The sequence below is a fragment of the Pseudophryne corroboree genome, chromosome 7, assembly GCF_028390025.1.
Source record: "Pseudophryne corroboree isolate aPseCor3 chromosome 7, aPseCor3.hap2, whole genome shotgun sequence".
Lineage (NCBI taxonomy): Eukaryota > Metazoa > Chordata > Amphibia > Anura > Myobatrachidae > Pseudophryne > Pseudophryne corroboree.
The window spans coordinates 186,216,551-186,231,208 of NC_086450.1; the positions used below are offsets into that span (position 1 = coordinate 186,216,551).

Genomic DNA, 14,658 nt, shown 5'->3' on the forward strand with positions numbered 1-14,658 from the left:
AGTCGGTTTATGTATTCCCTCCTCTGCCTCTCATACCAAAGGTACTGAGAATAATAAGAAAACGAGGAGTAAGAACGATATTCGTGGTTCCGGATGGGCCAAGAAGAGCTTGGTACCCAGAACTTCAAGAAATGATATCTGAGGACCCATGGCCTCTACCGCTCAGACAGGATCTGCTACAGCAGGGGCCCTGTCTGTTCCAAGACTTACCGCGGCTGCGTTTGACGGCATGGTGGTTGAATTCCGGATCCTAAAGGAAAAGGGCATTCCGGAGGAAGTCATTCCTACGCTGATAAAAGCCAGGAAAGAAGTAACCGCAAACCATTATCACCGTATTTGGCGAAAATATGTTGCGTGGTGTGAGGCCAGGAAGGCCCCAACAGAGGAATTTCAGCTGGGTCGTTTTCTGCACTTCCTACAGTCAGGAGTGACTATGGGCCTAAACTTGGGTTCCATTAAGGTCCAGATTTCGGCTCTGTCGATTTTCTTCCAGAAAGAACTGGCTTCACTGCCTGGAGTTCAGACATTTGTAAAGGGAGTGCTACATATTCAGCCCCCTTTTGTGCCTCCTGTGGCACCTTGGGATCTCAACGTGGTATTGAGTTTCCTAAAATCACATTGGTTTGAGCCACTTAAAACTGTGGATTTGAAATATCTCACGTGGAAAGTGGTCATGTTATTGGCCTTGGCTTCGGCCAGGCGTGTGTCAGAATTGGCGGCTTTGTCATGTAAAAGCCCTTATCTGATTTTCCATATGGATAGGGCAGAATTGAGGACTCGTCCCCAGTTTCTCCCTAAGGTGGTATCAGCTTTTCACTTGAACCAACCTATTGTAGTGCCTGCGGCTACTAGGGACTTGGAAGATTCCAAGTTACTGGACGTAGTCAGGGCCTTAAAAATTTATATTTCCAGGACGGCTGGAGTCAGGAAAACTGACTCGCTTTTTATCCTGTAGGCACCCAACAAAATAGGTGCTCCTGCTTCTAAGCAGACTATTGCTCGCTGATTTTGTAGCACTATTCAGCTGGAGCATTCTGCGCCTGGATTGCCGCATCCTAAATCAGTAAAAGCCCATTCCACGAGGAAAGTGGGCTCATCTTGGGCGGCTGCCCGAGGGGTCTCGGCTTTACAACTTTGCCGAGCTGCAACTTGGTCAGGGGCAAACACGTTTGCTAAATTCTACAAATTTGATACCCTGGCTGAGGAGGACCTTGAGTTCTCTCATTCGGTGCTGCAGAGTCATCCGCACTCTCCCGCCCGTTTGGGAGCTTTGGTATAATCCCCATGGTCCTTACGGAGTTCCCAGCATCCACTAGGACGTCAGAGAAAATAAGATTTTACTCACTGGTAAATCTATTTCTCGTAGTCCGTAGTGGATGCTGGGCGCCCATCCCAAGTGCGGATTGTCTGCAATACTTGTATGTAGTTATTGCCTAACTAAGGGTTATTGTTGAGCCATCTGTTGAGAGGCTCAGTTATATTTCATACTGTTAACTGGGTATAGTATCACGAGTTATACGGTGTGGCTGGTATGAGTCTTACCCGGGATTCAAAATCCTTCCTTATTGTGTCAGCTCTTCCGGGCACAGTATCCTAACTGAGGTCTGGAGGAGGGTCATGGTGGGAGGAGCCAGTGCACACCAGATAGTACCTAATCTTTCTTTTAGAGTGCCCAGTCTCCTGCGGAGCCCGTCTATTCCCCATGGTCCTTACGGAGTTCCCAGCATCCACTACGGACTACGAGAAATAGATTTACCAGTGAGTAAAATCTTATTTAACAATGAAATTATTTGCTATTTCTACTCACTGCGGATCTTTTATCAATTTTATAATGTATGTTCATATGAACATACATTATAAAATATATATATAAAATGTGTTTTTTTTCATTCAGCGCCCAATACTGGGAAAAGAATATTATCTTATAGTGGTTTACTAAGTCCAGGAGCAAACCATTTTGTCCCTCATGGAATGGGTCATGTTGGGAGGTGTGCATTGTATACTGTATAAAACCAATGTTACACTTTTTACTCTGCGTACAATGAAGGGCCTGTTTTCTCTTTACAAAATCTTGGTTTTGTTTCTAGTTGAGCTGCTGCCTTGGACACAACGAAAGCTGATGAAATGGAAAATGAGCACTGTGACCCCAAATATAGTAAAACAAACTATTGCAAGGTCTCACTTCCGTGTCACCAAAAGTGAGTATTGTAACAGAAATGGAGTGATTTATAACAGGTCTATATTCCATAAAGAGAGGAGTCTCTCTATTGGGCTACGTTTGGAGAGACTGACATAAGTGACCCAGTATTCACTCCGTTTTCCTTGCAGCTAATATCTGGTTTAAAAAAAATAAAAAAAGCGTTATTAAGCTGCTTGTAAGCTGTATTTAAAAGCTGGAATCCACTTGCTGATACCTCGCTTTCTACAGTTACCTGTGAGATTTCACCAGTGTCTCCATTCTTTAATAAAGACCTGTTAATGATTAGGCTTGGTTAAAGTGTTTTAAAAATCTGTGCACTCAATAGCTTGTACTGAAGATATAATGGTCACGTTTTGACAGAGACCAGTGTGGTGGTGGCCATGAGAAACTAGAATGAGTCTCTCCTAGAACAATCAATGCTTGTCTTCCCTTTATAGCAGTCCTCTTTCCCATGGAGCGTGGTTTTCTCACTGGTGCTTATTTCTATCACTTAACACATAGGGGTATATGCAATTGCGGTCGAATTCGCGGCAATTTTCGCCGTTTTTTAATTCGACTCAATTCGACAGGTGAATCCCGGAAGGTGGCTTCCGGAATTCACCATATTCAATGAAAAACGGATTCGCCAGAGTCGCGGGCGAAAATCGGCCGATTTGGCGGATTTTGCCGCGATTTTAAAAAACGGTAAAAAAACGTGAAAAACCCGGAAAAAAAATGGCGTGGGGTCCCCCCTCCAAAGCATAACCAGCCTCGGGCTCATCGAGCTGGTCCTGGTTCTAAAAATGCAGGGGAAAAATTGGCCAGGGATCCCCCGTATTTTTAAAACCAGCACCGGGCTCTGCGCCTGGTGCTGGTGCCAAAAATATGGGGGACAAAAAGAGTAGGGGTCCCCCGTATTTTTAACACCAGCATCGGGCTCCACTAGCTGGACAGATAATGCCACAACCGGGGGTCACTTTTATGCCGTGCCCTGCGGCCGTGGCATTAAATATCCAACTAGTCACCCCTGGCCGGGGTACCCTGGGGGAGTGGGGACCCCTTCAATCAAGGGGTCCCCCCCCCCAGCCACCCAAGGCCAGGGGTGAAGCCCGAGGCTGTCCCCCCCCCATCCAATGGGCTGCGGATGGGGGGGCTGATAGCCTTTTGTGATAATAAAAAGATATTGTTTTTTCCAGCAGTACTACAAGTCCCAGCAAGCCTCCCCCGCAAGCTGGTACTTGGAGAACCACAAGTACCAGCATGCGGGAGAAAAACGGGTCCGCTGGTACCTGTAGTACTACTGGGAAAAAAATACCCAAATAAAAACAGGACACACACACCTTGATAGTAAAACTTTATTACACACTACCGACACACACATACTTACCTATGTTGACACGCCGACTGCCACGGTCTCCGACGATCCGAGGGTACCTGTGAAAAAATTATACTCACCTTCCAGCGTCCAGAGATAAATCCACGTCCAGAGAGTAAAATCCACGTACTTGTTTAAAAAAAAAAAAAAAAAACGCAAAAACCCGCTCCATACCGGACTAGAAAGGGGTCCAATGCTTTCACATCAGACCCCTTTCTCCCGAATGCCGGGACATCACGTGACTCCTGTCACTGACGTCCCTTCAGCCAATCAGGAAGCGCTACTTCCGTGGCGCTCACCTGATTGGCTGTGCGCTGTCTGTACTGTGACAGCACATCGCAAAGCCGCTCCATTACTTTCAATGGTGGGAACTTTGCGGGTAGCGGTGGGGTCACCCGCCGGTCAGCCGCTGACCGGCGGGTGACCTTACCGCTAGCCGCTAAGTTCCCACCATTGAAAGTAATGGAGCGGCTTTGCGATGTGCTGTCACAGTACAGACAGCGCACAGCCAATCAGGTGAGCGCAACGAAGTTGCGCTTCCTGATTGGCTTAGAGACCTTTCTGTGACAGCTGTCACTGACAGGTCTCATTCGTGGAAAGGTGTCCCATGTGTCAGCATGGGACCCCTTTCAGTCCGGCATGGAGCGGGTGTTCGGTTTGTTTTTTTGCCAAGTACGTGGATTTATCTCTGGACCATGGCTGAGGTGAGTATATTGATCTTTTCTTTTCAGGTATCCGTGGATTCTACATGGAGAAGAGGACCGATGTCGGCGTGTGAACATAGGTAAGTATGTGTGTGTCGACGTATGAAATAAAGTTTTACTGTCGACGGTGTGTGTGTCCTGTTTTTATTTGGGTATTTTTTTCCCAGTAGTACTACAGGTACCAGCGGGCCCGTTTTTCTCCCGCATGCTGGTACTTGTGGTTCTCCAAGTACCAGCTTGCGGGGGAGGCTTGCTGGGACTTGTAGTACTACTGGAAAAAACAATATCTTTTTATTATCACAAAAGGCTATCAGGCCCCCCATCCGCAGCCCATTGGATGGGGGGGGGACAGCCTCGGGCTTCACCCCTGGCCCTTGGGTGGCTGGGGGGGGGGGGACCCCTTGATTGAAGGGGTCCCCACTCCCCCAGGGTACCCCGGCCAGGGGTGACTAGTTGGATATTTAATGCCACGGCCGCAGGGCACGGCATAAAAGTGACCACCGGCTGTGGCATTATCTGTCCAGCTAGTGGAGCCCGATGCTGGTGTTAAAAATACGGGGGACCCCTACTCTTTTTGTCCCCCGTATTTTTGGCACCAGGCGCAGAGCCCGGTGCTGGTTTTAAAAATACGGGGGATCCCTGGCCAATTTTTCCCCTGCATTTTTAGAACCAGGACCAGCTCGAAGAGCCCGAGGCTGGTTATGCTTTGGAGGGGGGACCCCACGCCATTTTTTTTTATGATTTCACCGTTCCAGCATAAAAAAAATAAAAAATAAAAATAATATTTTAAAAAATATATAAATAATATTTGTGCCTCCAAAAAAAAAAAAAAAAAAGTACCTAATCCCTTCTAATATAAATAGATCTGCTATTCCCCCCCAAAAAAACACAAAAAAAAACATGTTTAAATTTTTTTTATTTGTTTTCACCCTCCAAAGTGTGGCGGATTGAAAATGACGAATTTGCTGTCTAAAAGCACTGCTGTCGAATTTCCAAACTTGAATTGAATATGCTTTGGTCGAATTGCAGCACTTGTATCATTGCAGAAAAGTCGAATTTGCAAAAAGTCGAATTTCAAAAAGTCGAATTTTGAAAGTCCGTTTTTTGGTCGGAAAGCACTGAATTGCATAGGCGATTTTTTTTTTTTGGCCGAAAATGACCCGAAATTCGACAATTTCGGGAATTCGACCGCAATTGCATATACCCCATAATGGTAGAGGCTCCTAAAAGCTCTGACGTTGATGTAAGATTTATACATTGGAGAATAAGAGGCAATGTAGCAAACTGATAAATAGAGCAGCTCCCCTATTCATTATAACATACAAAGCAATAGGTGTCCAATTTGTACATTCAGCAGACTGTATATTACCGTGCCAAGACCAGGACAGATGTGAGCTAAGTCAGTCCATGCCCGGCACAAGTCCAGGCAGTTGTTAGCATCCAGGCTGAAAGTCCAAGCTGTTTGTGTAAGCAGGGTCAATATCCAAGCAATATACCTTCTAAAGAAATGTCAGTGTCCATGCAGGAGTCAATATGCATGAAGCAAGCAGGTTAGCGTTGGGTTCAGTATCCCACAGCATGGCTACAAATTTTACTGTTAAAAAAAGTGGGTTTCTTTGGCTCCCTGCCTGTTTATAAAGCAATCTGAAGTCTCCTGCAGAGCCTGGTTTGCTTTCACATTAGACTGGTTAGGTAATTGAGTTGCCTTAGCAACTGAACAGCCAAGGAAATGCTCAGGACATCACATTGAGCACATTAACCACTTGCCTGGCATGGTCGCATCAAATGCGACCACACCAGGCTGGGCTGCCCCAGTGTATCCCGGTCACTGCTGAATACAGTCATCAGGCAGCCCTGCAGCATTTCTCCCACCCGGCGGAAACCGACCCTCCCTCTGTCTCTATCACTGTGTGCAGTGATTATGCCATAAGTTAAGCTAACCAGCGCAGCTCTGCCCTCCCTCCATCTACCTCCTCTTGTTCCGATCACTGCAGCCAGCAGAGATCAGGCAGGCAGCCCAGCGTCACCCCTCCTGCCAGCATTTAAAAAAAAAAAAAACCCCACAGCTGCGTCTCTGGACCCCTCCTTGTCCAAATCACTATGGCCAGCGGTGACAGAGCAGCTCAACGTCTTGTTCCCCCCCCCCCCCCTTTTACATCTCTCCCCAATCACCGTTATCTGGATCGATGGTAGTGATATTTTGCTAGTGAATGATGTTCCAATGTTTGAAAAACTTCTTTTTTTTTTTTTTTTCTATGCGAATAAAAACTTTGTGGACAAGTTTAAAAACAGGTTTTTCACCTTTTTACACTAGTACAATGTCTGCACGATTTTCAGTGTCTGTACGACAAATCGCCGACATCGGGCAGTGTGTACCCGTGATTGCAAGCTCTCGCAGATCACTAGCAACTTCTTCCAACCGACGCAAGACATAGCTAGAGACCTAGTGCTATGCAAATGAAGGATGGAATGATGCAGTATGTCATTCCGTCCTTCTGATGTGTACGGCCAATACCGGCTGATCCGGGCCTAAAGGAATTCGGCCGGACCATCGGTATGTTTGGCCAACGCACAAGTGTGTACCCAACTTAACTGCTGCTGGAAAAACTCTGTAGCTTGGCAGATAATATGTATATAATAAATTGACACAAATCCTATAGTGGGCAGTTAGACTACTGGACTGGTTTTGGCATGACCTTAAGTTTTTGTGACCTGGGTATTTTGGGTGGGAGTTGGTTTTTCTTTTCTTTCAGCTTTGATTTAGTGATTGCATTTCTTGCAGAAAATCATGATTGGTTAGGTTGCTGGGGTCATCACATGAAGTCTACAGCCTTCAAAACTATCAGAGCCTACCAGAAGGTAATCCTTTTGCTTTGATAGTGTGTGGTTTATCAGATTTGAGGTAAAATACTGTTGTCAGTTGCTGACTGTTTTGTTCTTTCTCTCCCTGGGCCAGCTGAATCATTTCCCGGGGTCCTTTCAGATTGGCAGGAAAGATCGCCTGTGGAGAAACCTGTCAAAGATGCAGGCTCGCTTTGGAAGGAAAGAGTTTAACTTCTTCCCCCAGTCGTTTGTTCTGTCTCAAGACATTAAGCTGCTGAGGAAAGCCTGGGAGGAGGGTGGGACACGACAGAAATGGATTGTAAAGCCGGTAAGGATTGCATCATTTAGAGGCTGACCCAGTGGTAGATGTCTCATTGTCTTGCATAGCAAAAACATTCTGTGCATAGATGCACTAGAATTAACAGTTCCTATTGTCATCTGTGGCTCATTCACCTTGCCTTGTGTCTTCAGCCAGCGTCGGCCAGAGGAATGGGGATCCAGGTTATACACAAATGGAGCCAGCTTCCAAAGAAGAGGCCGTTGCTGGTACAGAGGTAATGGTTGCATGTCCAGGCTTCATAGTCATGGGTTACCTTTCAGGCATAGGGGTAAATGTATTATAGCGGCACGGATCATTAAAGAGGCGAAGTAGGAAGGGACATCGACAAGATGTATTAACACCTTGTCTCCCGAAGCGGTGGAGTGGAAACTCTCCCACCTCTGGCGATGGCCCCCCTGAGCACACAGCGATGTGCGGCGTCTCCCTACTTGCACAAGATCACACATGCTGCAGTCCGTAGCCGACACACACCACAACCAGAGACGGCTCTGTCCCTGCTGTGGAGATAGGTCATCAGCAGCTGCTGACTGTTCATACATTGCCAATGCATAATGGCGTGTTATTTTATAGATAGCAGTGCTGATATGGACAGGGGTATATAGCAGCACATTAATACATGGGGGAGAAGAGGTATAGCGTGCACTGATACCGCTTCTCCTCCATAACAGTGGATGACAAATTTACCCCATAGTGTTTTATATTACGCTTTTATAAGAAACCTAAGCATTTCTAACCTAATGAATATTAAGTACCATTCATGTTCTCACCACTTCTTTTTAAGGGGTGTAGTACGGCTGACCGGCGTTCTCCTGACCGCCGGTCAGCTTACCGACGCCGGGATCCCGGCAGCTTACCGACGCCGGGATCCCGGCGGGGAGGGGCGAGTGCAGCAAGCCCCTTGCAGGCTCGCTGCGCTCGCCACGCTGCGGGCTCCCACGGGTTCTATTCCCACTCTATGGGTGTCGTGGACACCCACGAGTGGAAATAGTCCCTGTTGGTCGGCATGCCGACCATCGGGACAGTGACCCGTCGGGCTGGTGGAGGAGGTCATGTGACTGTCGGTCAGCTGACCGGCGGTCACATGAATACCACCCCTTTTTAAGAAGGTGGAGTGTGCAGACTTTTGGTCCATACTTTCGTTATATTGGTGAGAAAAATATGTTACAGGGCAGAGCAGCTGACCAAGGCAATGTAGTTACACTGTTGCCAATGTAAGGTTAATGGTCAGTTTAGATTATTCTGTATTGCACAACCTGAACTAATAGCATTTACACAGTATTATGGAGAATAATTCAGTCTGGATAATCTCTTCCTCCAGATACCTGCACAAACCCTACCTCATCAGTGGGAGCAAGTTTGATTTGCGAATTTATGTTTACGTGACGTCGTATGACCCTCTCAGAGTGTACCTGTTTACTGATGGCCTGGTGCGATTTGCTAGCTGCAAGTATGGGTCTCATTTTATTTTTTATTTTTTTATTTTTTCCACAAATTACAGTATCATGCTATGTATGTATAATTTTTATTTTTTCCTCTTAGAGACACTAAAACCTTGTGTTTAGTAGCTCAGCTATTAGAGTCTCTATGTAGAATTTCTTAAAAGAACCCAGACTACCACCTGGAAGCAAATTGCTTTTCTCATACGTCCTAGAGCAGGGGTGTCCAACCTTTCACCTTCCCTGGGCCACATTAGAAGATGAAAATTTGGTTTGGGCCGCACATAAAATAAAATAACAGTAACGATACCTGATCCAAAAAAAACATATAAAACATAGTTAACATATTAAACTTACTTGGAAATGAAGTTAGTGAGATGTTTGACATTGTTTCTCAGCCACCAGAACCGAATCCAAAACACAAAACCCGAAAAATTTCCGGTGCACATCACTACTTAATATACAGTGATGTTTGAGGCTTTTAAAATACAATTCTGTAGGTGGCAGGCCTTACGGGACAGGTTGTGCAGGAAGATGCGCAGTTAAAGGCTGAAAACAAATAAAATCACATTATTTATAGGACAAACCACAGAGAAACAGGAGAGGCTGCAGTAGGGGATTGGAAAGGGCAAAAGAGGACACACATTTATATTCCAGTCGGGACTGCTATTTTGTTTGTTTTTTTTCCTCTCTCCCTTCAACGTATACGGTTTCACTAGGGGAGACCACTGCTATTTTCTCAATGAATGTAACAAGTTTACTTAATAGAAATGAAACCAGCTGAGTCTTTTGTTCATTAACATAAGAAAAACTCTTAAACATTCAATAAAGATTTGTGCTTATTGTAAAGAGAAAAAAACTACATTTGAAATGTTAAGCCCTGGTCTGCCCCTCCTGCCCGGACTCCCTTACAGAGAATTGTGCCTTGCAGCTGATGGCCTGAATGCTTTTATTTCAGAAGGGGGAAGTCCTCTCGTAGAGCCTGAAGTGTTGCCCAGTCTTGTATGGAGTGAAAGGAAGGGGGTTTGGCAAGGACACCATGTACCGGTAGCCGCCCGCAGCACGCACCTACTTTCTCTATCGTCCTAGTGGATGCTGGGGTTCCTGAAAGGACCATGGGGAATAGCGGCTCCGCAGGAGACAGGGCACAAAAAGTAAAGCTTTAGGATCAGGTGGTGTGCACTGGCTCCTCCCCCTATGACCCTCCTCCAAGCCAGTTAGATTTTTGTGCCCGGCCGAGAAGGGTGCAATCTAGGTGGCTCTCCTAAAGAGCTGCTTAGAAAAGTTTAGCTTAGGTTTTTTATTTTACAGTGAGTCCTGCTGGCAACAGGATCACTGCAACGAGGGACTTAGGGGAGAAGAAGTGAACTCACCTGCGTGCAGGATGGATTGGCTTCTTGGCTACTGGACATCAGCTCCAGAGGGACGATCACAGGTACAGCCTGGATGGTCACCGGAGCCTTGCCGCCGGCCCCCTTGCAGATGCTGAAGTAAGAAGAGGTCCAGAATCGGCGGCAGAAGACTCCTCAGTCTTCTAAAGGTAGCGCACAGCACTGCAGCTGTGCGCCATTTTCCTCTCAGCACACTTCACACGGCAGTCACTGAGGGTGCAGGGCGCTGGGAGGGGGGCGCCCTGGGAGGCAAATGAAAACCTATTTTGGCTAAAAATACCTCACATATAGCCTCCGGAGGCTATATGGAGATATTTAACCCCTGCCAGAATCCGTTAAAAGCGGGAGACGAGGCCGCCGAAAAAGGGGCGGGGCCTATCTCCTCAGCACACAGCGCCATTTTCCCTCACAGAAAGGCTGGAGGGAAGGCTCCCAGGCTCTCCCCTGCACTGCACTACAGAAACAGGGTTAAAACAGAGAGGGGGGGCACTAATTTGGCGTTAGAAAATAAGATTTTACTTACCGATAAATCTATTTCTCGGAGTCCGTAGTGGATGCTGGGGTTCCTGAAAGGACCATGGGGAATAGCGGCTCCGCAGGAGACAGGGCACAAAAAGTAAAGCTTTTTCAGATCAGGTGGTGTGCACTGGCTCCTCCCCCTATGACCCTCCTCCAGACTCCAGTTAGGTACTGTGCCCGGACGAGCGTACACAATAAGGGAGGATTTTGAATCCCGGGTAAGACTCATACCAGCCACACCAATCACACCGTACAACTTGTGATCTAAACCCAGTTAACAGTATGATAACAGCGGAGCCTCTGAAAGATGGCTTCCAACAACAATAACCCGAATAAGTTAACAATAACTATGTACAATTTATGCAGATAATCCGCACTTGGGATGGGCGCCCAGCATCCACTACGGACTCCGAGAAATAGATTTATCGGTAAGTAAAATCTTATTTTCTCTATCGTCCTAGTGGATGCTGGGGTTCCTGAAAGGACCATGGGGATTATACCAAAGCTCCCAAACGGGCGGGAGAGTGCGGATGACTCTGCAGCACCGAATGAGAGAACTCCAGGTCCTCCTTAGCCAGAGTATCAAATTTGTAAAATTTTACAAACGTGTTCTCCCCTGACCACGTAGCTGCTCGGCAAAGTTGTAATGCCGAGACCCCTCGGGCAGCCGCCCAAGATGAGCCCACCTTCCTTGTGGAGTGGGCCTTTATAGATTTAGGCTGTGGCAGGCCTGCCACAGAATGTGCCAGTTGGATTGTGCTACAGATCCAACGAGCAATCGTCTGCTTAGACGCAGGAGCACCCATCTTGTTGGGTGCATACAATATAAACAACGAGTCAGATTTTCTGACTCCAGCTGTTCTTGCAATATATATTTTTAATGCTCTGACATCGTCCAGTAACTTGGAGTCCTCCAAGTCACTTGTAGCCGCAGGCACTACAATAGGCTGGTTCAGATGAAATGCTGACACCACCTTAGGGAGAAAATGCGGACGAGTCCGCAGTTCTGCCCTGTCCGAATGGAAAATCAGATATGGGCTTTTGTAAGATAAAGCTGCCAATTCTGACACTCTCCTGGCAGAAGCCAGGGCTAGAAGCATGGTCACTTTCCAAGTGAGATATTTCAAATCCACCTTATTTAGTGGTTCAAACCAATGAGATTTTAGAAAATCCAAAACTACATTGAGATCCCACGGTGCCACTGGAGGCACCACAGGAGGCTGTATATGCAGCACTCCCTTCACAAAGGTCTGGACTTCAGGGACTGAAGCCAATTCTTTTTGAAAGAAAATCGACAGGGCCGAAATTTGAACCTTAATAGATCCCAATTTGAGACCCATAGACAATCCTGATTGCAGGAAATGTAGGAATCGACCCAGTTGAAATTCCTCCGTCGGAGCACTCCGATCTTCGCACCACGCAACATATTTTCGCCAAATTCGGTGATAATGTTGCACGGTTACTTCTTTCCTTGCTTTAATCAAAGTAGGAATGACTTCTTCCGGCATGCCTTTTTCCATTAGGATCCGGCGTTCAACCGCCATGCCGTCAAACGCAGCCGCGGTAAGTCTTGAAACAGACAGGGACCCTGCTGAAGCAAGTCCCTCCTTAGAGGTAGAGGCCACGGATCTTCCGTGATCATCTCTTGAAGTTCCGGGTACCAAGTCCTTCTTGGCCAATCCGGAACCACTAGTATCGTTCTTACGCCTCTTTGCCGTATAATTCTCAATACTTTTGGTATGAGAGGCAGAGGAGGAAACACATACACCGACTGGTACACCCAAGGCGTTACCAGCGCGTCCACAGCTATTGCCTGCGGATCTCTTGACCTGGCGCAATACCTGTCCAGTTTTTTGTTGAGGCGAGACGCCATCATGTCCACCATTGGTCTTTCCCAACGGGTTACCAGCATGTGGAAGACTTCTGGATGAAGTCCCCACTCTCCCGGGTGAAGATCGTGTCTGCTGAGGAAGTCTGCTTCCCAGTTGTCCACTCCCGGGATGAACACTGCTGATAGCGCTATCACATGATTCTCCGCCCAGCGAAGAATCCTTGCAGCTTCTGCCATTGCACTCCTGCTTCTTGTGCCGCCCTGTCTGTTCACATGGGCGACTGCCGTGATGTTGTCCGACTGGATCAACACCGGTTTTCCCTGAAGCAGAGGTTCTGCCTGGCTTAGAGCATTGTATATTGCTCTTAGTTCCAGAATGTTTATGTGAAGAGACGTTTCCAGGCTCGTCCATACTCCCTGGAAGTTTCTTCCTTGTGTGACTGCTCCCCAGCCTCTCAGGCTGGCGTCCGTGGTCACCAGGATCCAATCCTGTATGCCGAATCTGCGGCCCTCCAATAGATGAGGACTCTGCAACCACCACAGAAGAGACACCCTTGTCCTTGGAGACAGGGTTATCCGTAGGTGCATCTGAAGATGCGACCCTGACCATTTGTCCAACAGATCCCTTTGGAAAATTCTTGCGTGGAATCTGCCGAATGGAATTGCTTCGTAAGAAGCCACCATTTTTCCCAGGACTCTTGTGCATTGATGTACAGACACCTTTCCTGGTTTTAGGAGGTTCCTGACAAGCTCGGATAACTCCTTGGCTTTTTCCTCCGGGAGAAAAACCTTTTTCTGAACCGTGTCCAGAATCATCCCTAGGAACAGCAGACGAGTTGTCGGCATTAACTGGGATTTTGGAATATTCAGAATCCACCCGTGCTGTTTTAGCACTTCTTGAGACAGTGCTAATCCCATCTCTAGCTGTTCTCTGGACCTCGCCCGTATTAGGAGATCGTCCAAGTATGGGATAATTAATACGCCTTTTCTTCGAAGAAGAATCATCATCTCGGCCATTACCTTTGTAAAGATCCGAGGTGCCGTGGACAATCCGAACGGCAGCGTCTGAAACTGATAGTGACAGTTTTGTACAACGAACCTGAGGTACCCCTGGTGTGAGGGGTAAATTGGAACGTGGAGATACGCATCCTTGATGTCCAAGGATACCATAAAGTCCCCCTCTTCCAGGTTCGCTATCACTGCTCTGAGTGACTCCATTTTGAACTTGAACTTCTGTATGTACAGGTTCAAGGACTTCAGATTTAGAATAGGCCTTACCGAGCCATCCGGCTTCGGTACCACAAAAAGAGTGGAATAATACCCCTTCCCTTGTTGTAGAAGAGGTACCTTGACTATCACCTGCTGAGCGTACAGCTTGTGAATGGCTTCCAAAACCGTCTCCCTTTCGGAGGGGGACGTTGGTAAAGCAGACTTCAGGAAACGGCGAGGTGGATCCGTCTCTAATTCCAACCTGTACCCTTGAGATATTATCTGCAGGATCCAGGGATCTACCTGCGAGTGAGCCCACTGCGCGCTGTAATTTTTGAGACGACCGCCCACCATCCCCGAGTCCGCTTGAGAAGCCCCAGCGTCATGCTGAGGCTTTTGTAGAAGCCGGGGAGGGCTTCTGTTCCTGGGAAGGAGCTGCGTGTTGCTGTCTCTTCCCTCGACCTTTGCCTCGTGGCAGATATGAATAGCCCTTTGCTCTCTTATTTTTAAAGGAACGAAAGGGCTGCGGTTGAAAAGTCGGTGCCTTTTTCTGTGGGGGAGTGACTTGAGGTAGAAAGGTGGATTTCCCGGCTGTAGCCGTGGCCACCAAATCTGATAGACCGACTCCAAATAACTCCTCCCCTTTATACGGCAAAACTTCCATATGCCGTTTTGAATCCGCATCACCTGACCACTGTCGCGTCCATAAAGCTCTTCTGGCCGAAATGGACATAGCACTTACCCGTGATGCCAGTGTGCAGATATCCCTCTGTGCATCACGCATATAAAGAAATGCATCCTTTATTTGTTCTAACGACAGTAAAATATTGTCCCTGTCCAGGGTATCAATA

General features: G+C 47.2%; 1 protein-coding gene across 3 annotated transcripts in view; it reads left to right on the forward strand.

The window, feature by feature from the left end:
* TTLL4 (tubulin tyrosine ligase like 4) overlaps positions 1-14,658 on the forward strand; it is a 286,952-nt gene that overhangs the window by 156,039 nt on the left and 116,255 nt on the right. For all 3 annotated transcript variants that reach the window (XM_063933874.1, XM_063933872.1, XM_063933873.1), the window contains exons 6-10: positions 2,088-2,198; positions 7,041-7,117; positions 7,215-7,409; positions 7,553-7,635; positions 8,740-8,868. In XM_063933874.1, coding sequence (XP_063789944.1) covers positions 2,088-2,198; positions 7,041-7,117; positions 7,215-7,409; positions 7,553-7,635; positions 8,740-8,868 — 595 coding nt within the window. The remainder of the gene's footprint in view (positions 1-2,087; positions 2,199-7,040; positions 7,118-7,214; positions 7,410-7,552; positions 7,636-8,739; positions 8,869-14,658) is intronic.